The 24,607-nt window shown below is 47.2% G+C and overlaps 2 protein-coding genes across 24 annotated transcripts in view; one reads left to right on the forward strand and one right to left on the reverse strand.

Annotated features, from left to right (window-relative positions):
- The window catches only part of LOC144174219 (cleavage and polyadenylation specificity factor subunit 6-like), a 68,053-nt gene extending 59,253 nt beyond the window's left edge, over nucleotides 1-8,800 (reverse strand). For 22 of the 23 annotated variants that reach the window (XM_077702782.1, XM_077702762.1, XM_077702775.1 and 19 more), the window contains exons 1-3: nucleotides 8,642-8,800; nucleotides 8,002-8,085; nucleotides 3,269-3,349 (exon numbers count right to left, since the gene is read on the reverse strand). In XM_077702782.1, coding sequence (XP_077558908.1) covers nucleotides 3,269-3,349; nucleotides 8,002-8,085; nucleotides 8,642-8,701 — 225 coding nt within the window. In that variant the 5' untranslated portion in view covers nucleotides 8,702-8,800. The remainder of the gene's footprint in view (nucleotides 1-3,268; nucleotides 3,350-8,001; nucleotides 8,086-8,641) is intronic. The other variant, XM_077702781.1, reaches the window with a different exon arrangement.
- Nucleotides 8,801-17,553: 8,753 nt separating this feature from the next.
- The window catches only part of LOC144173208 (vesicular glutamate transporter 2-like), a 30,664-nt gene continuing 23,610 nt past the window's right edge, over nucleotides 17,554-24,607 (forward strand). Inside the window, exon 1 of the mRNA XM_077701714.1 lies at nucleotides 17,554-18,042. Coding sequence (XP_077557840.1) covers nucleotides 17,923-18,042 — 120 coding nt within the window. The 5' untranslated portion in view covers nucleotides 17,554-17,922. The remainder of the gene's footprint in view (nucleotides 18,043-24,607) is intronic.

Raw genomic sequence — 24,607 nt, forward strand, 5'->3', positions numbered from 1 at the left:
ATACTGATGTGCAATGTTCCACCGCCTTTTAGATTTCGCGCTAAATGTTTTGTGTGTTCTGGCATGAATTTAGGTCATGTGTCCAAAACAACAGAACAGGCAAGTGTTTACTGGTGAACCGTGACAGCTACTTTAAATTGGCATAGCAGTAATGAAAGTTTGAAAGTGGAAAACAAAACGGCTGTGTCAAGAATTTCCCAATGTGTCAGCAAAAACTGCATATTCCCAGGAAAATACAGAGAAATTGCCTTAAGCATACAAATCTAAGTAACCTCACAAAAAACAAAAAACATTTTACAAAACAAGAGGTGCTACCTGGGAAGTTGCATGAGCCTGGAAAATCATGTTGCTTATTTAATCTTCTCTACCTCCCCACCAACCACACCAATGCTTTCTTTGTACTTTTCCTGAATTGCCTAGGTTTTCAAGGCCTTTGCTCTCTAAGCCATTTGCCAGGTATCGTTTCATGTTTGCCATAACAGTAACATAAGCTTTAAAAAAAATTGCAAGAAGCATCTATTGCTTCATACGCATTCATTCAAAATTGCCATCATAACGTTATGGTGCAGGAACACAGGCAGAATACAAAACTTCCCTTGAAGTCACACAGAACCTCTATGTATCTGGCCAGTGGGGCAAACCACAGAACTTTGATGGCCCTGTGTCACAACTGGGTCAGCACTGGGCTTGATGGTGTAGCCTAAGCCAAAATTGTCATGTGGATTTTTCACAGTAAGTGCGTTTAATGCATTAAGACATAGGGGAATGATCATTCAACTGTTTGTAAATTAGAGCGAGTTCTTTACAGGTTGCGAACTCAGAACTTCTAGCACTCGGGGCCTCATCGATACCTAACGTGAGTAATGCGTGAAGATGTGTTTTATGTAATTAGATAAGAATCACTAGATTCCCTCCTATCAGCACACACTTCCAAAAAGTCGGCCTCAATATGTACTCGACACGTGTCTTATCATTACTGTTATGACCACAAATAAAAAACACCAAATTTCTCATATAGACGCACGTTACAACGAATGAAAGTCCTATATGGTGATTTAATAACAGTTTAAGCCTGAATGCATGTTTATAAACTATGACAAATCAGCTCATTTAAACACTCACTCTACAGCACGCGTGATGCTAAGCACAAAATGTCCACAGTGAAACCAGCTTGTCTTGTCAACAGTGTAGCTTTCACAACACTACAAGCATTTTTTCTCGGTCCCCCTTTTGGTGCCCTTTTGCCGAATCCCTATGCCACAACCCAGGCACTTGCAGGGCCTTGGGCGTGCTTGCGGCTGGCACTGGCATTTTTCTGGGTGCCACGTGACCCAACACACATCACCGCACTCTACAGAAGAGCATTGCTTGACGCACTCTGCCAGCTGTCCAGTTACAAGAACAGTTTTTTTTTTTTTTTTTTCCAAGTACCTGGACCATGTGACAACTGAAAGGCAACAGCTGAATCCCTTGCAGTGTTCAGAGCCTAAACTAGAAGCCCAGCAGAAATTCCTCGAGCATATGTTCTCCATTACATATAAATGTCAGTTTTCTTTTTCCAGCAGAAAGACAATAAAGAATTCGCCATAAATGCAATGAAAATGGAAGTGGCTTTGTTCAGCATGTTAATTTTGTCATAGTAAATTTGGCACGTCACGGTCTGAAAGTACAAAGCCAACAAATTTTCTCAAACCGACCTAAGAACATACACACATGACTATTCATGCAGATCGTTATAAAAAAAACTGACATTTTATGATACTTTCACATAGAATACATTTTGGCCACACTTGTCCTCAACCTCTGAACAGTTGTTGCTCAATCTTTGCATCAACTGCCCGTTTATGTTCAAATTCCACAACAAGCTCACTCCAGGGTCTGTTTATTTTAAAAGAAATATTGATACCAACACACATCAGGTTATTTCACTACTGAACATTTCTTTTACGATCGAAATACGTTACAGAAACGAACTCGGGGATAAGTATACCAGAACGTAACAAGCATGAATACTTGTCACTAGTACACAGCATGTTTCTGAATGCTTTCTTCCTAGTCCAACACAAATGAAAGCACGTTGCATCAAGATACAGCACCATAGTTGCCAGAACTACCATAGCCTCAGCAATATTGGCAGAGGGAAGTAGGGGGAAAAAAACGAGAGGTTCAATGTTTTGAAATATCCCAAACAAGACCATGACCGCAGAAGTTAGATGATCCTGGCTAGTGAACGTATGCTCGACAAATTTCCGTTCTCAGTACCTGCAACAGCAGAGCTATTAATTTCTTAAAAAAAAAAAAAAAGAAGCCAGAAATGCCCTGAATTATATATTTTTTTTGTTGAATAAGCCAATGCCAAGCAACACAGAGAACACTAAGCTTCTAGCCACCTAAACTTGGTGTTGACTTGCTTGTATGCACAGAATACTTTCCCACTTGCATGCACAAGGCATGACTTCCAAAAGATTGGCAGGCACGCAACACCCACATATCACACAATTTTTTGCGTGATGAAACCAGTTTTGTGGAAACACTTTTGACCCCTTGTTCTTTCTTTTCAATCGGGTCTCAAATTTTCAATTACATCATAGAGTGTCCTGTGTAGGTTTTCTGGTTGTCATTCAGGTTCAAATTTAGTGTTCGATACACCAATATTTACGTTTTGGCTACAAGCCACACCATAGTGGACAACAGCTAGGGTAACTTAAGACCACCAAAGAGATGCTTAGTGTCAAGTGCACCTCATACAAACAGGCACTTTTGCAACTGTTCCCTTTCTGAAAGGTGAAATACAAATATGCCCCCCTCCCCTCAAGTCATGTACGTGCGCATTACGAATAAAACTCCCAAGTGAACTCAATACCCCGCCCTCCACTACAGAACGTCTTGCAGACCAAGGTGAAGTGTTGGCACGTTAGCACATTACTAGAGTTCAATACACCCATGACTATTGTGCTGGCTACTGTGCACAGGAAAATTTCTGCAATCGTCAAAAAAAGGAACTAACAACTCACCAGTATACACAAAGGTTCAACAGCTCACCTGTAACACTACTGACATTGTTTTTCTGTGTAAAATGCACACAAAAGTGTATGAAAGAGTGCCAAGTGTGTGAAAGGACCACAATCTTCGTCACAAAACCAAAACAAGCACCACACCAGTGAGTTGCCGTCAATGTCCTGAACCCCTGTCTGGTCAAACAATTGTGATACACATGGGCCGTAAAGAATCAGGTGAACTGCTACGAGGACCTGCTGTTTTTACTTACCCAGGTCAGGTTTCCAATGTAAAGAGCAACACGTTTTGATGGGTGGCTGTTGCCCTGGGATTGGTTACCCATTCCAGAAACCTGAAATGACGGATACATTGACATGGCCTTCTCCTTGGCCCAGAAATCAGCAATGCTTGTTATATAAGCAGTAAGTGCAGTGAAACTCCCAATCGGACATTTTGCCCTCAATGCGTTAAGAAAAGACATAACATGTGCGCTCAATGTATGCGGTCTTTTACTTTACTCAAAGGATGGCTAAATGTCGCTTACACTGTTAAAGGGACCCTGCAACACTCTTTGAGCAGTGCAAGTGAACCTTCGTGACATTTAGATTACACTGCCAGGAATGCCTGAGCCAAATATTGCGGCGAACCATGCATTGGGTTTGTTTATTTGTTTTTGTTTTTGCCGACTGGCTGTGTTATCTGTGTTATCCCTGAGCCAGGTGAAGCGCGTGTTCCATTCTGTATGCCGAACGGGCCATCTCCTTTGATAGGGAGAGTGCTTCAAACTAACGTCACCTTTGCTTTGATCTACAGTGTTCTGCTTTGATCTACAGTGTTCTGGATGCAATTCGACGGTTCGAGAAGCACTCGCGCCAAGAGATAAATGTCCGCAGAGCAGATGCAGCGGCATTCGTTTCGCCGACACTCGCTTGCGCACGTTACTTTGTTGACTACTGCTTCGCCGCCTCTGTAATCTTTGAGTTGTTAGGGGAGCACAAGTTTGCTGCAAATTACTTGTTTTTCCTTCAAGACAACTGCGTCATCTTTGGCTTTGTGACAATATTACACGTGAACATGATGCAGTGAGCGCCCAAATCGCTGAGAAATACGCAGAAAAAGCAACTGCACTTTCCTCAATTTTCCTCATTATGTACCCCTGGCATGGCCTAAACGACATCATTGTTGCCATGGCTGTCCTATTGGCTGTCACTGGTCAACTTCACGGCTTATTTCTCGCATTTCCTGTGATGATCCGCCGTCGTCGGCGCTGTGATCTAACCTTTCTTATGCCTGAACCTGTACGCACAGTTCTGGTGTTTGTGTGTTTTGAGTGCGCGCGGAGTTTGAGTTATGAACTCAATACTCCCCTTTTAACAAGACCACTCGACAACAAATGTTTATTGCTTCAAAAACGCCCTACCAGCCTGAGTGTGTGCTTGCGAGCATCCAGCCATGCCTGCTTTTTTTCTGGCACCAGACTGGAAATAGACCACTCCACATTGAGAAGAAAAGGAGAAAACTCCCCGGTCTTTGATATATCGAAGGATGCGAAGAGGACGCCACGAGCCGCTTCCTCTCCGGGAGAGAGCGCGCAGCTTTTGTCGCGTTGTCCGGGGTTGAGTTGAGAGGGAAGAATTATGCGTGGTTTCAAATCGCGCTTAGTTTCAGTGTAGTGAACGGATTTTCACAATTCTTGCGTGAGGAGATTGCTGGGACAATAGACCTTACACCAAAACACCTTCCGAGTAGTCGATGGTAAGTGCTGCGGGGTCCCTTTAAGACAACGGCAACGACTGCTATAGAGATTTTAACAGCTCCACCGAGTAACAAAATGATCAGAATGTAAGCAATTAGAGACGTCGAGCGCTGGAAGCTTGGTTTATCACTTAGGATGGACTGCCACCAGGATTATGGGCACCATTTGTAGTCGCGACTATGACCAAGAAGCTGCAATACTGGACTAAAATCATTTTAATATAATGATTTACCATACTATTGTGGCTTCTAGCATAACAAACCTGCTTTGGAAGCTTTGCACTGCAACTCACTTAACAGCCACTTCCTTGAGCATGGGGGAAGCAGATATCTGCACCTTGAACTTCACAGAGCAATTAATGTGATGGAGCTCGGCAAAGTATCCGAGTCGATGAGAAGTAACGTCAGTTTGGGGTTATGTTCTGCACAGCCTTTGAGAAGTAAAACTAACAGCTCGGTCTGCAAAACATACCAAACACTGCTCTTAGCTTCCTGGATGAAGACATATCAACCAACACAGAGGTGACTACACTTCCAGCCTTTAAATAAAGCAGTGCAGACTCCACTGCTTACACTGAATATGCTAGAATGTACAAACATGTTACTCCTTACTGGTAGCATAGTGCTGAGGGTACATATGTACCTAAAAATGCAGAAATGCCAAAGGCATGGAAATGAAAATAGCCATCATATGCGTTTTTCTAAGCTATGGATAGTGACGTCCCAAATTGTGGATGGCAATATAAGATTCGCAAAGCTTGCAAAATTATTCTTTGCATCACCAAGTGTGGAAGACGCAAAAAGCGAATGTACGTTGTAACTTTAGGTTATCCACATTTTAGAAGATCTTGTAAACGATATCAAACAACTTTCCCCGCCACCACTGGCGAGTTTTTTAATTTGTTCACCCGCTTAGCCTTTGTGAACGTGCGAGTTACCGTTTCTTCTTGCACGACACTAAAATTGTGTGGTAGCTTTGAAGCCTCTTGCTAGGTGGCAGTACCTCACAGCTATAACATGACAAGTCGCCTTTCCTATTACATAAGGAAAAATGAGTGGAAAATGGTTGAAAAAGTGCGAGCTTAAAAAAAAAGGCCATAAAGACAACATACAACCTCGTTTTATTCAGAAGATGTGGTGTTTTTATGGTACCATCAGTGCTTGTCTGAAAACAATGCTTTATTCCCCGAGAAATTTAATTAAAACGAAAACTTTAATCCTACTGCACCCCTGTTTCATGACGTAGGCAATAAGGTATTAGAAGCAAGTACAGGTACCTAAACCAAAGTATATTGACTGAGTCTGCCTCTATCCCCAAAACGCATCCGTCAGTTACCGTCTGCCTTCCTAGATGGCTTTACAATACTCCTCAACAACCACTCCTTGCACTCTTTTTTTTTAACTACACCTACACCTGCCGTATTTTCCTTACGGTCAATAGTTAATCATTTCATGAAAAATTGGGCATGCCTCAACAAACAGGGTGACGTACGTGGCCGTGTTGCTTATGCCAGTTGGCCAGTGTCGTGTCTGACAAGGTGAACATGCACGACAGCTGTGTTAGGCAGCATCAGCCGGTGTACAGGGCGTTACGACGATAACTGGAACACTTTAAAAATTATTCCTGAACGAACCGCTGCTCGGTTCATGCGCAAACTTCACACAAACGTCGCATTTCGTGGTCTATTTTGTTTGACACCGGGAACAACGCCGGTACTTACCTGTTTATCCTGAAAATAAATAAAATCGATTATATCGCCTATGGGAAAACGGCAGCCAACTTAGTTATGCGAGCCAGTGCAAGCTGACCTTGGAACGATGGCGCCACCTGGTGTATGCAGAGCGAAACAGACGATGGGGATTCTTGGTAGGAAGGAGCCAAATGAGGTAACAGACAATCAGAAAATCTGTTTCGTCCCTAGTTTAAGATGATCACAAAAAGTTGCATAACAGCTGATACCAATCATAATAAAATATCCCCACAGCTCATCGCTGCCAATAAACGTTGCATTTGTTTCCCAACCTGCTTTCACGCTTTCTGATCATCTGCTACTTTATTTGGCTCCTTCCTATCGTGAAAGGAGCCAAATGAGGTAGCAGACGATCAGAAAGCCTGCTTTCACATTTTCTGATCGTTTGCTACCCTATTTGGCTCCTTCCTGCCATGGAAGGAGCGTGAATCCCCATTGTCCCCTTCACTCAGCATACCCCAGGTGGCGTCGTCAATCCAAGACCGGCATTGTTCCCGGTGTGAAACAAAATAGACTACACAATGCGACCTTCGTGTAAAGTTTCAGTGCAGACAGAGCAATGGTTTGCTCAAGAAAAATATTTCAAGTGTTCCAATTATTGCCATAACACCCCGTATACTCGTAGGCTGTATGCAGTGCTTATATGTTTACGTGTCCGTTTGAAACTTCCACTGTTTGTTTGCCCTAACATTCTTACTGCCATAAAAAGAATATGCACAAAATTTCAGCACAAATAGCTCGTTCTACAAGCTTATAATCACTGTTTTAATTTTCATTTGATTTCGTAAGCCTCACCCAGTTGTAACAAATAGCCTAAAATATGCCCTTGTTCGGTGCGAGAAACTAGCCGGACGATCGCATGCCTATTCTGTTTTCATTATATGGCTCAGTTGAGTGAAGTTTGGTTAAGTCTGGTCAGCATCATCTCGGCGAGGAAATCCTTCGAATAAACGAAACTTGTATTTTGTCTTCGTGGCTCATTTAATGATTCATTTTCGAACAATGAAAGCATCTTTTGTTGCCCAAATATAACTGAAAGATACGCTATACGGGCAATAGTTCTGTACAAATAATACTTTCACACTTTATTGTCCTTTTAAGCACCCTAATTACAGATGTTTCAGTCACAGTGCTCTTAAGCACACTAGACACCGTTGAGAGCATCAATAACTCAGGAATGTTAATTGGGGGCCGTTTTCTGAAAAACACGATGTTTTAACAGTTACAGTAGTGGTGAGGGGTGCTGCGGCCTCAAAAGGGAAGTGTTTTACTGAAAGGGAAAGGGTGCACTAACTGCGGTCGACGCCGCTTGACCCGGGACATCAGGAACCTAACACCAACAGGGATTATTGTACCAATTTCGCGATACCTCATATGGCACGTCGCCTATGTGAGTCCCACCGCCTACGACGTAAGAAAACTGCGTCGTGAACCCGGCCCCTGCTCTTCCGCGCTACCGCGCTGGGGGGGGGCAGGAAGCCGCTCCATTCGTATATACCTCATCTGTGTTTCCATCGCTCGATGGTGCTGCAATGACGTCATCATAAAGATCCACGTTGGAATCGTGTTCATTGTAGCCCTCCTAGAAAGACAGAAATGGGCAGAAATGGCTGACTACATCATTGAAAATCGCCCGCGCCATAAATCGCGGCTAAAAGCACGAGTTGCGTTCCAGTATAACTACAAGTCTAACCACACATGAAAATGCCTATTCAAAGCAATGCTGACGATGTAACTGACACTACATGTTAGAAGTACCAGTAATTTTCTGTTTACCGTTGTTTTACCAGTTAACGCCACTCAAACGCACGAGCGGCCCCATTTCCGCTCCACGTCTTTTTTGCGTCAGGTGCTCACAAGCTCGTAATAAAAGAAGGCGCCGACTTCACCCTCGTAGACTTTGAACGAAAGTGCATGCTAGAAGTTTACAGTGTAACAGTGAACACAAGCTCAAGCCCAACCGTATTCGCTTAAGACCACACTTTCGGAGCCCTAGGTGAAAACAATGGAACCGCTAGTAGCCGGCCCGTAGTCGTGTTCAGTGCGGCAAGGTGTTAAGGCGGCCATTAACTATTACGTCCAACATGCAATATAATTTTCGTGTTCACGGAACATAAATGCATACAAAACTGGCTTGCCTGGTTAAAATCTTGCTCCAGATCGTCGGCATAAAGATCAATATCCACGCCGTCAGCCATTTTGGCCGTCTTCCCCGACGAAACGAACGCCGAAGTCTGCGGATCGCTAACTATCGCAGCACCACCGCCGGGCTGCGCAGGGAGTTATGCAGTTGGGAAAACTTGCGACGATCGTGTCAAAGCTTCTGAAAGAAAGTAAGAAAGACTAGTTTTATTCCAACATAGAGCCGCAATAAGACATATCGTTTGTTCTTAGTGAAAAAATTCGAAAGCAGGCATGAGACTATAGTGCCTAGAATTTATTCTAGGCACTAAAATGAGAACATTCTCGTAAGTGACTGAGCGACTGAAAAATTGACTGAGCGGCGGTAACCACATGGAGCGATTTTTGTGAGCGACGCCAATCGCTCGCTGAGGCAGCCACATGAGAGCGTTCGCGCGATAGCGCGAGCGTCGGCGAAACGCAATCCCAATATTTCCGCTTTGCGCCGAATAATGTTATCAAAGTACACACGGCCGAATGAAGGTTCTTTTATGTGTGCATGGATCACAAAAATTGGCCGCGTTTCTGCTCCGTTCGTAGCAAATGTCGACAAAAGACGATAGACTTTACCGACCTTTGCCAAGTAAATGCCTCCCTTCGCTTTCCCGCTCACCTCTCATGTTGTTCCTCTTGCGTCGCGCTCATCTCAAGGTAAAGAAAGGTTTGCTTCGATCATTTTAAATTTACCGCGTTCCACTGCTCCAGGCCCGGTGCCTCGATGCCAACGCTGCCGTACGGCGGAGACGCGCGTGAATCGAGGCGCCCTACTTCAGCGTTTATAGAACCACGTGCGTTCCAAGCAGAACGTGGAACCTATCTAGTGGAACCTTTCGTAACTGCTGCCGGTTGATTTCTTAAAATGGCGCCAGAATCTATAGTGGCGCGGGCGACAGCAGACGATGGCGGGGTGAATTTTTTTTTCTGCAGTTGATGAAGTATTCAATTTCGCAAAAATCAAGCATGTATGATTTTTTATAAAGGAACACTGCAAATATCACTTCTGTATTAAATTGTTTTCTTGTATTTGCGTAATGTTTTGTTCTTATTCAACAATGTTGACAAGTATGGACATTACACCGGACTTAGACGTGTAGATTTAGCTGTGACTATATAAGACTATTGCGCAGGCCTTGTATTGCTTTGTCCGGGTGGCTGAATCGAGTCACAGACAGACAGACAAACAAACAGACATGCATGCAGACAGCCCAATCGTCTTTAAAAACGGGAAATAAACGTATTTATAGTAGGCAGAGGCATGGCCGGGCTCGAGCGGCGGCGCGCGCTGTGTTGATGCACGCCGTGCACTTTCCAGCAACAGTGGCGCCGCCGCGTGCCTTTTTTCAGAAGCTGTTTGTAGATGATCGGCGTCCCGGGCGAAGGCTGCCGGAGCGTTCGGAAACGTGGGGATTGAGAACGCAAAACCAAAAAGCAATCGAATGTGCTGTGTACCGCAGTATAAAAATCGCTCAGTGCCTGGAAAAGCCAGCGTTCATACATTTCGTAGAAATAAAAAAGCCCGAAAGGTTTGAATAACTATGCTCCGCACTGGAAAAGGTGTCAGCAACACAATCCGTGGGGTTTGCAGTAGTCACTTCACGAAAGCTGACTTCTTCTGGAGCAGTACCCGTAAGTTTAGTTCGCTGTCTTGTTATTGATGGTGTGTTTTTTGTGCAAGTTGAATGTGTCGTTTATTAATCGATCGTCTAGCTGCAGCCACTGAAACCGCGGTTGAAGAAAGGTGCCGTGCCGCCACATTATATTCCTATGCGCACGCACGAGAAGAAAGTGAAGCCAAGAACCAACAGGAGAACGTCATTGTTCTTTTATTAACGTGCTGGTTTCTTTTAATAAATGCTGCATTCCAGTTGCATTTTGTGCTTTGTTGGGTTTGTGCTTCGTTCTCGCTTTAGCATTATGTGTGATTACTGTTTTGAATTTGCTGCTTTTTTTTCTTTCTCAAACACCCCACAGGAATGGGCGATGTAGGTATTTGTAATAAACAAATAAACTTGTTACTGCGCCATCGTCGTTTCCGACAGCGCGCTGAAAGCACAACACAGCTGATGTAACAGGCCCTGCCGTAGAGGCGCCAGCGTTTGATATTTAGTTTCGGTATTTTTATTATTACCTGTAACCTGCATAAACGCCGGTGGATGTTTCCTTGTAAAAACAGCCCACGAAATTAAAATTTACTCGCTTTATTCGCACTTAACCCGACACAATTGCGAAAGTGGCAATAGCAAAACGCTGTGCTCGGTTGCGTATACCGAGCTCTGCTTGGCGCCTAATAAATATTCGTAAAGTGTGCTTGAACAATTTTACGAGCATGGATGGAAGTGTAGCACCCTTTATAGAACCTGCAGTGCCAACAAACGTTCACGCAGTGTGGTTGGCTGGTGACGCCATTCGGTTGCAGGCACAATCCCTCGATGCTCAGCATGTCATCGGTGGCCTCCCTGATGCCGCAAAACTCTGTGCGACTGGCGTTGTAAACTGCTTCGCCTTCGACAAAGCACATTCGTGTCTCATCGACAAGGGAAAAGATGGTCTGAAGAGACACTAACGGGCCCGGATCGGCCTGTTCCTCCAGACGCGCGCGCTTACGCGGCGTCCCGATCATCGTCCCGTCCTCCATTTTGGATACCCCGTTGCGCCACCTATATTCGCTGGAAAGTGCGAATAAGCATGTAGCAGAGAGTCATATTTTTCTGCCATTTTCTAGGATGCACCATGCGCTGTGCCGCTAAGATCACTGGCTAGCCACCTTAGTGCCTTCCGGAAGCCCCTCACAGCTTTCCTATTGGCTAGCTACTCAGGCCACTTCCTGGCGATGAGCGATTTCCTCCGTGGCGAAAAGAAGCCATTCGCTCGTCGTGTATTCATCCCCTTCTATATTCCCTACCCCCCCGGACTGGGTTGTATGCCGGTGAGCCCCCAGATGGGCTCAATAATATCCCCAGTCCATTTTCTTTTCCTTTTTCATCGAACCACTTAGATAGATTAGATAGATCGCTCCCCGTTTCGCTTGCAAAATCGCTCTATGTGGTAGAGCGCTTTAGCTATGTGGTAGCTGCATAGAGTTAATGTCAGCTGTTAGCGGTAAGAATGGACCAGTGAGTAAAGCAACATCAAATTGTCACCACAACATTTTAAAAATGTGATTTATTGTTAGTATAAATAATGAACTCGCCTGTTTTATTCCATCTTAGTCAACAAGAACAGTGTGTCGTAACTTGACTGTCCACCATAGCGGTGCTGTGCCCTGCTCATGCACTGTGGGCACGTAGGCTGTTTTTAGGCCAGTTATCTTAATAAGAAAAAAAATGAAGGAAGCTCACACTATACGCGTAAGACTTGATAGCGAAGCAGTACACAACCTTCACGACCATCACGGTGGTTTTACTCGAAGACTGCATCCGATTTGCTTCTCGCTGCCGCAATTGTCTTTACTCAATCATTGTTGCTATAAGTGTGAGCTTCCTTCTTCTTTTTTTTTTTTTTGGAAGGGATAATCATTGGACATCGCCTTTGAGGGGCGTACCGCTATGACGCGTCCTTCTCGTTTGCAGCTAGTGTTTTCAGGATTGCGGCGAACGGTGGAGTTCTTTTTTTTTTTTTTTTTTGCCAATTTTGGCCAATCTTGGTCAATTTTGATCGCGGAGACGGCGCTTCGCCGCGCCGTCTCCGTGACGTCGACTTGGGGATTGATTCGTTTTTTTCTTTTAAGGAAGAAGGAAAAGAAATGAACTGGGGATATTATTGAGCTCTCAGGGGTGCTCACCTCCATTCAACCCAGTTTGCGGGGTTGGAATAGGGGGGGGGGGGGGCGAATAGGATAGAAAGAGAAAAGTCAATATTAGAAAGGTAAGGAAACAATATAGGAGAGTAGTTCCGCTGTGGTCGATACACGCTGCATATATACACCTTCTTGCACGCTGTCATAACGAAAGCTAATCTGTGAAGAAGGGTATGTATGCCTACAGCCTGAAGAAAATAGCCGCATGAACTTTGTGAGCCTCTCAAACATCCCCAAACCTCCTAATAAGATGTTTGTGACGGTGCAGAAAAATTAAAGCGTTAGGCATAGAAAAAAATATTTATATGGTACAAGTCAACAGCAATGAAAGAATAGAAGACAGCTGTTTTATTTCCTGCCGTGCGACGCGCGTCTACATGCCCACTGCTTGGTACGTAGCACTACAGACTGTTGAGTCTTCATAAGAGCATCTCAAAAATACTTTAGGGAAACCTACGCATTTTAAATACTGTTCGAGGAGCTCTGAGCACTCAACCTCGAAAATAAGCTAGAAATGACGAATTATACACGATCTTCTGACTGATGCCCTTAAAGGAGAACTGACACGAAATTTCAAAGCTGAGATAAGTAAAATGCTTCCTTTTTATCAGGCCATACCCCCCAGCAAGTTTCAACAGCAACCATTCGGCGTAACGTTTTAAATCCATTTTAATCTTCGCCTGCACAAAAAAGCCCAGAGCGGGCCGACGTGACATCATCTGCTACTTGCCCCAAACTGCCGACGTCGGGGCTCCCGTGACGAAGCCGACGTGCTGGCTTTGGTTGGCGCACGCTGCTCGGGCGTGTGTACACGTCATGGTTTTGGGACTGACGTCATGCTGCCCGGGCGCGTGGGGACGGTGAAAACCTCGGCCGGCGTGGGCGCGCGCGCGCGTCCTGAGCGGCAGCGGTACGGCAAAAATGGTGACGTCACGTGATACCTCCTGTCATGGCGGCCGCTCGGCGTTCGTTTTGCCGAAACCGATACTGACACGAATAAGCGACGCCGTAAATGAATGTTTATGCTGCGCTCGACCGTCCAATGTGTCATTCTATGATTAGTGGGCTGGTAGGCACGCATAGCAGCGAAAAAAAGGTAACACGAAAAAGGTAACATGCAAACCTGTACCGGATACAGCTTGAAATTATTCAGAGGTGTCGGAAGCTGGCAGAATACCTAAATTACTGGAAATATGGTTTTTGATGCACTGAACCATCAAAACAGGCGATTTCTATAGCACAGGCACTTCTGACCCTCACAAGCGGAGTGTGGCAGACGACAGCGACGCAAGTCCCAATGCTGACGTCAGGAGGCACGGGGCGTCACTCAAACATCTCACCGCTAATAACGGGCAACCCACTCCAGACAACGCCATGGCCAACGCAACAGGTCTCTCCAAAGATAGACTAGGTGGCCAAGGGCAGGTGTCGCCGTGCTTGGATTACAGCAACTGGCTACGTTAATAATGCGCAGATTTTATTTTCTTGGCACACATAAACAAAACATTCCCGGACGATCTCCACTAACGTGAAACCTGGGGTAGAGCGAAGCATGCAGTGTATAAGTGTATTCTTGGAGCCTTGGCGGTTTTGCCAACGGAGATGATACCGTTGGGGGGTGGAGGTATACAGCGTTGCTGTAAAAGTCTTGCGTCTTTGAAGCACGAAGCTCTCCAGCGCGAGGCGTAAACGAGTGTCCCGGCGTTTTAGCACCGTGACTACATGAAACGACGATTACGACGACGACAGGAGACGCCAACCGCCCCATGCCCCCAAGGGGCTTCGCCCCTAAAACATTTTGCCGCAATAAGCGCAACAACTTGTAATAGCGCGAGCACTTCCTCTGGCCATACTTCGATTTGGTTTATTCGAGACCTTGTTCAGCCCACTCGCCAATGAAATGAAAATGCGAAAGCAAAAATTGCGCTTTCTGTATAGACCATTCCAACGAGGGCGCCGCCATCTTGCGTGCCCAGCGCCCTCTTGTAGCTGGCCGATTTGCTGGCTTGGGCGTTTGCTCCGCGGCGCATAGGCGCCTGCGGCGGCTCCGTCAATTTTTCGTTGTAGCGCGTTGTACGTCCTTTTCCGCAGTATACTTTAAATGGGAAAGTTGTTGCATAGGACGAGTTTAAGCGATCTGGCTTAAATTGGCGGATTTTTGGGCCGCGGTGGGGCTGAAATTCGCCTCGAGGTAGCGTGGTCCACGGTGGGTAAACGATGCCGTGTTGAGCATGTTTGCAATACTTCGTCACAATTTTTTTTGTTTGTGTGTGTGCGTCCGGGATAGCATATAGCGGGTATTTTGATCGCTTTAATGCAAAAACTGATGTTTGTTAAAACGACTAACCGTGATACGCTCGGCGCTCGTGGGCAACAAACAGAAGCGCGTGTCGGTGTAACAGAATTCTGGCTTCATATCCCTGCAGGGTTTAATACAGGTAGTTTTGGGTGAACTTAGTATTAGGCCAATTACATAGTTTGTATATATCTTATCGATATATCAACACCTCACCCTTAGCCACCACTGCCGCCAGCAATAAACAAAACCTCCTCTCCCTAGAATTTCAATCGGCTCTGCAGCACAAATTAGCCCTGCAACTAATGTACAACATAAATAAAATAAACAACACGGCTCCTGGAGAGCGTCATGTAAGGACTTATTAAGCGTCCGCCGTTGGGCAACCAGACAAGCGTTCGCTTTTTCGTTGCTTAGTTTGATGTTGCCGACAGATACATCACATTTGGGAAAAAGCCTGAACTCTTGGAGTGAGTGAGTGAACAACTTTATTTTGTCCGAGTCGGGGATGGGGGAACAAGGAAGGTGGAATCCCCTTCAGTATTCCCCCACCCAATTCCCTCAGATTGGCTGTGGAAAGGGACAACTTAGGGAGGTAGTAGTCACTGAAAATCGCCAAGGCCATCCCACGTAATACTTGGAGCCGGATATGCCGCAATGAGCCGCAGCAACGGTGGAGATCCATGGAACTAATACCATCTGCGGCACAGGCAAGTTTCAGTGACCCATTTTAGTTTGGAAAGAAAGTAGAATTTTCTGCCACTACTCCAAATTAGGTGTACCGAAAGAGCTCAGCAGTACAAAATTACCAAGAATTTTAACGTGCGCAACTCACAAGCTGCTAGTCTGGCTCATTTATTACCAACATTTCATTAAAATAATGCGTAAATTAGTGGTAAACCCGCACGCGCGATGCCTACAAAGCGTAGTCAAGGCAAAGGAGCAGCCGCGCCTGGCCCGTCGGCGCGCCGCGCACACTCCAGAGAGGGGGAAAGGCGGCCGGCGCGCCGCGGCCGCTGAGTTCGAGAATATGTTTCCCCCTCGCCCGATGGAATGGTCTATAGGCCATTCCACGTGCTATATTCAGGAAATCCTCATTTGTGGCTTTGCGCCAAGGATCGCTCTATGTGCACATGCATGTTTGTATAGCAACGCCCAACTCGACCAGAATGCTATGCATAACTGTGACCTCCACGTTGCCACATTTCACCACTTTTCCCTTCCCATCCCTTATTTCTCCATTCCACCTGGCACCAAAATGTGCTGGTGCAAGACATGGTATTTGACCCAAACGCATTTTGCGACCGCTGTTTCTTCTCGCGCGCCAAAATCGCATTTTTTAAAAGCGATATTGGGCTCACTTTTTTGCATCCTGGAGTAAGCTGACCACTCACATCGACCCAACCGGTGTCATGTGATGACCTGAAGTCCTAAACGAATTATACGAACTCTAGCCGAGTCTGGTCACAAGCAAGGAAGGCGAGGGAGAGGCCATTCTTTTGGGAATGCGCATTTACGCTATTTCTACGTTGCAGCTCAATTTCGAGGTTGATATGCGATGCTTGACAAGCTTCACACAAGTTAAGAACGGCAATAGCTCATGTAGTGTATCACTCCGCCGAAGCGACGGACCCGGATGGCAACGTGCGCGCCTCTTTTGAAACGAGATTGCGCTTAAAGCGCAACATCGCCTTCTTTTTACACCTACTCTTTTTGCAGTCGCTGCAGGAATTTAAAAGCAGATTAAGTGGGAGAAACAACGAAAACGACTCATGTCACGTTCAAAATACTCGCAGTAAGGCCCTTTTTGCGCCGCGCGGAGTACCAGCGGGCTGCGGTGATGAGGCGAGGGAGAGCTGCCTTTTTGGTAAGATGACGCGTCGTCACCCTGCTACAGAGGGGAAACCAATAGCAATCATCATCATCGTCGTCGTCGTCGTCGTTTTTAAGTTATCCCCGGGTATAGCACCCTTCCGATCGCGTAATTTTAAGTCAATTTAGTGTCTCACCCTCATTTTCCTAAAAGTAAGGGAAGAGGGGAGAGCGTCAAATGAAAAAGAAAAAAAAAATGAAGGAAGCTCTCATTAACGCGTAAAACTTGAAGGTAGCGAAGCTGTACGCAACCTTCACGACCATCACGACGGTTTAAGTCTACGATTGCAGCCGATTTGCTCCTTCTTTGCTGCCGCAACATCTTTGTTCCTATAACGGCGAAGAAGAAGCAAATCGAGGAAGCAGAACAAACGATCGGAACGCGTACACTTAAACTAGGCACCCGCAGGTGCAACCTGTATCCTATGACGTGTTCTGTGTCGAGCTGGTGGCGTGATTTCCCCACAGCAACAGCAGAGCGTGATTTCCCCACAACTCCTCCCTATGTATATACAATGGACAACTTGATAGACAATCGGTTGAACGGCCTTTCGAAGACATTTGAAACGGCTGTACCGCACAGGTATTAAACTTCGTTGCTCTTCCAGACTCGGGTTCGAATCCCGCCGGTGCTGGTACGTGCCGGTGACTTCTTTTCTTTATACTGTTATACTGAGTTTTGTGAAACGTCGGAATCAACGAATTGCTGAACAGCTTCGCTGTTAAAAAAGAGGAAAAAAAAAAAAAAACTGACAGGAAGGAGGCCAACATTACGGATGTCACGCATCGGTTGGCGACGGCGTATTATCTTAAGCGGCTCCTCCACCCAGATACTTGGCCGGACACTGCGGGGCTGTGCACAGCGTGACAACCAACCGACAGCGGAGGCGCGAAGCAGCCCGAGCCTTGTTTCCCGCCACGACCTCCGAGACACCACCAGAGCGTGGCTGGTATGGAGATGGTCTCCCATAGTGTGGACGCGAACGGAGCGCAACGGATGTATGCGCGGATAGCCTATAGCTCCACTGCAAGACAGGCGGCAGGCAAACAAAGGACGCCCCGGCGATGCGTGCACCAGACCAGAAGCTTGGCTGTCAAAAAACTGCGCCGGATGCAGGTTTGGCCGGGTCCCCCAGTGCCCCGAAGAATAATTCACGAGACTCTGCTGACTCGATAGCCGCCGCCGTGGCGGTCCCCGCAGAAGGAACTGAGTGTCGCCGTCGCCGACTGTGTCCCGCGGTGGCTTGACGGGCGCCGTGCGGCTGTAGACCGGCATGAACAACAAATGCACTTGCGCGGCCGTGCCAAAGCGATATTTGATGATGACCCTCGTGATCGTCGGCATTCAAGTCATCCTGTGGCAGACGGTCAGCTATACGACCTACTGCTTCAAGGTTGGTCCGGTTTTGCTTTTCTTCGCTTCCATTGCGGTTGTGTATTCCATAAGGGGAAGCGTCCGAACAACGGGAAATGGACGCTCCAAGTTGCGACGAGCCCCGCTTCACTACTCCGCTCTGCGCGCACTTTTCTATCCATTTTTTTTTTCGAATGGCCTATGCACTTCTGTTACCGTTGCTGCCCCGGTTGGAACGTGTCCTATTAATATATAACAATATATAGTGCGTGGGCAAGGAAGACTCAAACAATTGACGAATAGTAGGATGACATTATCAGGGATTCTCAATGTATGCGTGTCATTACAGTAAAAAAAATAAAGCAAATGGCTAAGTCAACCGCAGCCGGGGTCCTCCGCATTAATTCAAACATCCTGGCGTTATTTTATGCTTGCGCTAACTAAGCTTCGTGAGTTTTATATTGGGAGAATTTCATTCTGAGCGCGAAAGACGACTGAAGCAAGCTGTAAAATATAATATGCACACGACATTCCCAGCTTGCAAACCTAGCTGCCCTTCGAATCTGGGGGTAACGCCTTAATTCTCGGCTCACTGCTATTCTCGTCCACAAAGGCAATGGGTGAGGAACGCATAGGTGGGCAGTGTGGCTGCCTCGATATTTGCGCCCGGGCCTTAAAGGGGCCATGTGGACAAAATAAAAGATTCTTTGATTCGAAAGATTTCGTATTTTATGGTGCCCCCGCCGCTTGTCTGTGAGGAAACGATGCTTTATTCAATGCGAAATTAATCAATTTAAGTTAAAAATTTGATTCTCCCGCCAAATTGCGTGTTTTCGTTACGTCTGCAATGACGTCAAGAACAGGTGTTCAAGCGGAACCTAGTGCGCCATTATTCTCGGCAGCCGACTGCAGAGCCATGATTACCGTTATCCCCCCTAAATGGCGCCACCATACTGCGCCGGGCCGTTTTCTGCCTTACGCATTTGAAACCTGGGTTGTCTTTGTTAAGGTAGAAATTAATCGTCTCGTGAAACATACTGTTCGCTCGACAAATGTGGTCACGTAAGACACCGTCGCTTACGCCCATCGGCCAGTGTCGTCTCAGGCAACCCCAAAGCGCTGCACTGCTGTGCAGTTAAAACAAGCATAGTGCGTGCAGTACCAACAGCAGGACGTACCACCGGTACTTCTATGTTTACGTGTACTTTCGTAACTTCCACTGTTTACCCCACCATTATTACTGCCACAAGAAGAATGTGCCCTAAATTTAAATGAGTAGAGACACGAAATTTCAAAGCTGAGACAACTATATAAAATGCTTTATTTTTATCAGGAGATATCTCCCAGGAAGTTTCAACAGTGACCGTTCAGTATAAGATATTTTAAACCCATTTTAATTTTTGCCCGCATGAGAAAACTTCGAGTGGGCCAACATGACATCATCTGCTCCTTGCCCCGAACTGCCGACGTCGGGGCTCCCGTGACGTAGCCGACGCGCTGGCTACGGTTGGCCCACGCTGCTACGTCGCTGCTACGTCATGGTTTTGGGACTGACGTCATGCTGTCCTGGCGCGTGGGGACGGTGAAGATCTCGGCCGGTATGGGCGCGTGTTCAAACGGGCAGCGGTACGACAAGAATGGTGACGTCCGGGGCGCCCTCCTGTCATGGCGGCAGCTAAGCGTTCGTTTTGTCGAAACCAAAGCTGACACGACTAAACGACGCCGTAAATGATTGTTTATGCTGCGATCGACCGTCTAATGTGCCATTCTATGATTAGTGGGCTAGTAGGCACCCATCGCAGCGAAAAAAAACGTAACAGGAAAATTTAATGTCAGCACAAATAGCTCAAATAGCTCGTTCGTCAAGCTTATAAGCCCTGTCTAATTTGCATCTGCTTTTGCCGGCCTCAGCCAATCGCAGAGCTGGGAATATGGCGTCATAGGTTCTGTTTCGGGAAATGAGCTATACTCGGTTACAACTCAAGAACGGCACCACCTCATGTACTGTATCACTCCGCCAAAGCGCCGGACCCGTGACGTCAGTGCGCACGCGTTTTGAAAGGGGTTGCTATGAATGCGTGATATCGTCTGCCTTGACTCACGCAGTTTGTTTGTCGTCACTGGAGTTGTTTATACGCATATTAAGTCCGAAAAATCACGGGAACGGCTCACGCCATGTTCAAAATATTCCCAGTAACGCCCTACTTGCGCCGTGCGGAGAAACATCCGGCTACGGTGATAAGACACAGCGGCAACTTCCGGTGCCGTTCTTAAGTTGTCACCGAGTATAGTGGGTCGCATGGCCATTCTATTTTTTCCGAACTATATAGCTTATTTGAGCGAAATTTGTGTTAAAAGTGGTGTCAGTATGATTCTAACGAGACAATCTTTGAAATGAACCAAACTTGTGTTATGTCTGCATGGCCCCTTTCAATGGCCATGAAGGCAAAATGCAGGTTTGTCTGAGTAAAAAGTCTGCATTGTACTCATAATGAGTATGCCAATTTCATTGCAACCTTCGAAGAAATAGTCGAAATAATAAAGTAGTAGTACTAAAATCTTTTATTGGGAAAGAGAAGGCCGGTTGGCCAGGGGCGGGAAATGGGAATAGCAGGGAGGAAGGAGTAAAGATGTTTCGAATCTAAGAGTCAGACACAGTGCGCATTGTCCAAGCCATACTCATAAGCCGGGTAGCTTACGGAACCCCTCAGTTGGCCCTGAAAACATCCGAAAAATCCGGGCTCAATGTCATCACTCGTCAAGCATATAAGACAGCCTTAGGACTGCACCAAAAAACATCGACGAAGAGATTATGGAATCTTAGACTACATAACACATGGGAGGAAATACAGGAGGCGCATCATAGCTCTCAACTGGAACGCTTACGCCTAACACCAACGGGACGAGCTACACTGCGACGGCTGGGATATGCCGTACCGCCACTGCAAGACCATAAGGAGCGGGTTCCACTCCAACTCAGACAAGCCATCAGGGTAGCCCCCATCCCAAGAAACATGCACCCACTGCACAACAAAGCTCGACGCATAGCAAGAGTACGAGCCATGAATAATAAATACGGCGACAATCCAACAACAAGGTATACGGACGCGTCTCCATACAGAAACAAGCCAGCCCACGTCGTGTGTGTCGCCAATGCAGCAGGGCAAGTAACCACCTCCCTCACCGTCCGCACAACATCAACGGAAGCTCCTGAAGAAGCCGCTATTGCCATGACCATCACGACGGGAAAAGATGCAATTACAATTTTGACGGATTCGCAGGCGGCGTGCTGCAGTTACCAACGAGGCCGCATCAGCAAAACGGCATTTCAAATTCTTAAGAATACTGCCCACATACCTGAAACGCGGCTCATCTGGATACCTGGACACGAATCTCTCGACGGTAATGAGGTGGCTCACGCCGCTGCCCGCGTGCTTTTACACCGGGCCTTTACCATAGAGGGACAAACACCGCTTGCGGCCCCCAGAACAGAACCGCTTGTCAGGTATGCTGACATTCTCATTTATTACCGTCAAGGCCGAATAATCTTCCCGACTCCACACTCCCAATTAACAAGAGCAGAAGCCACTACCCTTCGAAGACTACAGACAAATACGTACCCCCACAGAACCCTACTCCATGCGATTTACCCCACCCAATACCCGTCTACCTGCAATTTCTGTCCAACTACCGGTACACTGTACCACCAGATTTGGGAGTGCCAGAAGACTCCAGGCCTTGCCCCAATAACCTCCCCCTCCTACAAGCAGTAGGTGAACCGCCTGACGAGCCCGGACCTTGGGATCCAGCGTGAACTGGTGAAGAGGGCCTGGACCGCCAGCCGAGCTAAGGTTATCCCTGAATAGGGAAGCCCCCCACCGGGCGGGTGCCCTAACATCTGCACCAGCTTGACAAATAAAGATTTATTCATCATAATCATCAAAAGTCACGTGCTTCCGTTGGAGGAACTGATCGGCCAGTTTGAGGTACCGAGCTGGTTGCAGACCCCGGCTCACACTACTCGTGCCATACCGCTCTCAAGGGAAAAAGTGCCTGGCGCCGCGAGGAAAGAAAGTAGCAGTGGCGGCTCTCCAGCTACTTTTCAGTCATTTTTTTTTCACGTCATAGAGTCTTGTTGGTGGCACTGGCGGCCGCCGATAAGCCACAGTTAAATTTCGCCTCTCCATCTTCTTGGCGAACTGATGGAAGCGAAATAGGGATGTTCTTTTGATGCGCGAGCCGAGAGGATGATCTCGACTCGCTCCGATGACCGACGACCGATGCTTGGAGCGGGTGAGGGATGAGGACTGCCTTCCTTACTGGATATTAGGTTTATTTACAATATTTACATTACTCCAAGTTTACATCAGGTCAGAGTGACGGTTACATTGTCACTCTGACCGCAGCAGCCTGTTCGGCCGAGATCTATACTAAACTAGATCCCCTCTCGACCAACCCTCGACAAAACCCAACACTCCGGTTTTGATACGAAAAACCCCGCCTCCAAGAAGGGGCGTACAAGAAAGAGAGAAAAAAAACCTTTCAAACAATTAATAGAAACCATTGATTGGCCACAGGAACCAGCCAATCACACACATGTCCCCACCTGCGGTCACGTGACCTAACACTCTCTCTTGCACACTCATAGTGCGTTTCCTACGCACGCTGTTACACCCGGCCAGAAATTACAGGACATCTGCGGCCTAAAGTGAACCATCCATTACGTTCAGCGGGCGGCATCCGCACAAACAACAGCCAAGCCCAGGGCCCGGAGCGGTCCCCGCGCGGCTGACCTCCCTCCGCGCGACGCCTCCCACGACGTCGGGCGTCTGCGCGCGCGGCGTGGCAATGAGGGTTGCTAATTCCCTCCCAGACTAAAGGGGCGCCGCCGGCCACCTGAACAGACCACGGGGAGAGACGCTGCCAGCCGAGGCGACTAACCTTATCTAGTGACTCTAGAGGCGACCATCGTCGAGGCGAACGACCCGTCGACGAAGAGCGCCCGCCGCCGGAGTCGAAGATTTTCCAAACTTACACCGCGCGCGCTTTCAACACTAAGAGATACGATCATCTGGCCGCCCGTCAGCTTGTTATGCCGAATGACCCTGCCACCCTCGACGCTACAGAGGCACTCAGGCTAATCGCCCCCATCCTTTGACACACAAAAGGACGGGCACAACAGCTCTCCGCGGCTCCGAACTTGGCGTCCGCGCGGCTACATGAAAGGGACACGGGAAAGTAGCCACCAGCGGAGGCGACGCCAATCCATGGGCCACCGGCGGCCTTCATTAAACACATGCGGAGCCCGAACTTAACACCTCCGCACTAAGAATGTTGTCCGTATACTAGCTGTACGTACAACATTAACTCTCCTGCAGGTTATGTCTTACTGCAGAGCCAGAACTAAAAAAAACACACTCAAGCCGTTACGCAAGTACAATACAACGCGGGTACAACACAGTACAAAAAAAAAAAAAAATTAACCCGCTACACACCAACCCAAACAGCGCAACGCGCCGGCCAACTGCACCAAAAACGGATACAACACGGCATACTCAGTGCCTTTGCCTAGCCATGGCTTGCGCAACATCAAACAATTAACCAAGGCGCTCAACAACAGGGCCCGTGAGAACAAACTCGTGGCACCCTCTACCATTAAAGGCAACCAATCCCACGAAGGGTATAAATGTTACAACTTGACAACTGGATGAATGACACCATCCATCCTTAACCGTTCAGCGCATGTAGGAACATTCTTTCACTCTAATGAAATAAAAAAAACAACACCCGAACAAAACCCAAACGCTCAAAATGAGGCTACTCCTGTACCAATAACAAAACGTTTAAAGAAAGTTCTCTTCACGCACTCGCGAACGCCGGTTCTTTCGGAATGCGACACAGATTGTTCGTCCCGGTTGCGGTTCACTTGCCGTCCACATTCTATGTACTGAAGGTTCACACACTAGTTCGCACCCAAGCGCCACAAGTGGGCCCTACCTGCACATTCCATGGCCCACCATGACCACATGCCAACGAGCGCAAATAAAGAAAGGCACTCGCCATTGTACTCAGAGGTAAACTCCATACCGTGCTGTAACAGCGGCTCTACTTCACAAGAATACAGCATTCAAACAGCCAAACTGCGCTACTCGCAAATTACACGCCTTACGACAGCTGAACGCAACCAAAACATGCACACACAAAAAGAACACTAACTACAAGGGGGAGAATGACAGTACAGGTAAAACTAAAAATAATTCTCATGTGAGTGATCCATACGCACCCAGAGAAAAACACGCTAACAACTAAGTGTGCGCAAAACAACACTGACCCCGTTCTGTCCAGCACTGCACATTATTCAGCGCAACCCCCCTTCCACGGCGGCACACACCGACCGTCGCACGGAAACTGATTCCGTGTTGTGCGCCACCAGCTGATTCTACACGAACCCTGGTTTGGCTCGTGGTGTCCTCTGCTCCCGGGAGAGAAGGAACACCCTACCCGGCGGTAACGCGTACGACGATGTCGCACCTGCGCCGCCACACCTGCCCCCGCGTTCCGCGTTCTTGGGCCCGTCTGAATCGCCCTACGCGCAAGACGCCGCG

This window comes from Haemaphysalis longicornis, unplaced genomic scaffold (genome assembly GCF_048455015.1).
Source record: "Haemaphysalis longicornis isolate Haplotype H1 unplaced genomic scaffold, Haemaphysalis longicornis Haplotype H1 scaffold_3, whole genome shotgun sequence".
Taxonomy (NCBI): domain Eukaryota; kingdom Metazoa; phylum Arthropoda; class Arachnida; order Ixodida; family Ixodidae; genus Haemaphysalis; species Haemaphysalis longicornis.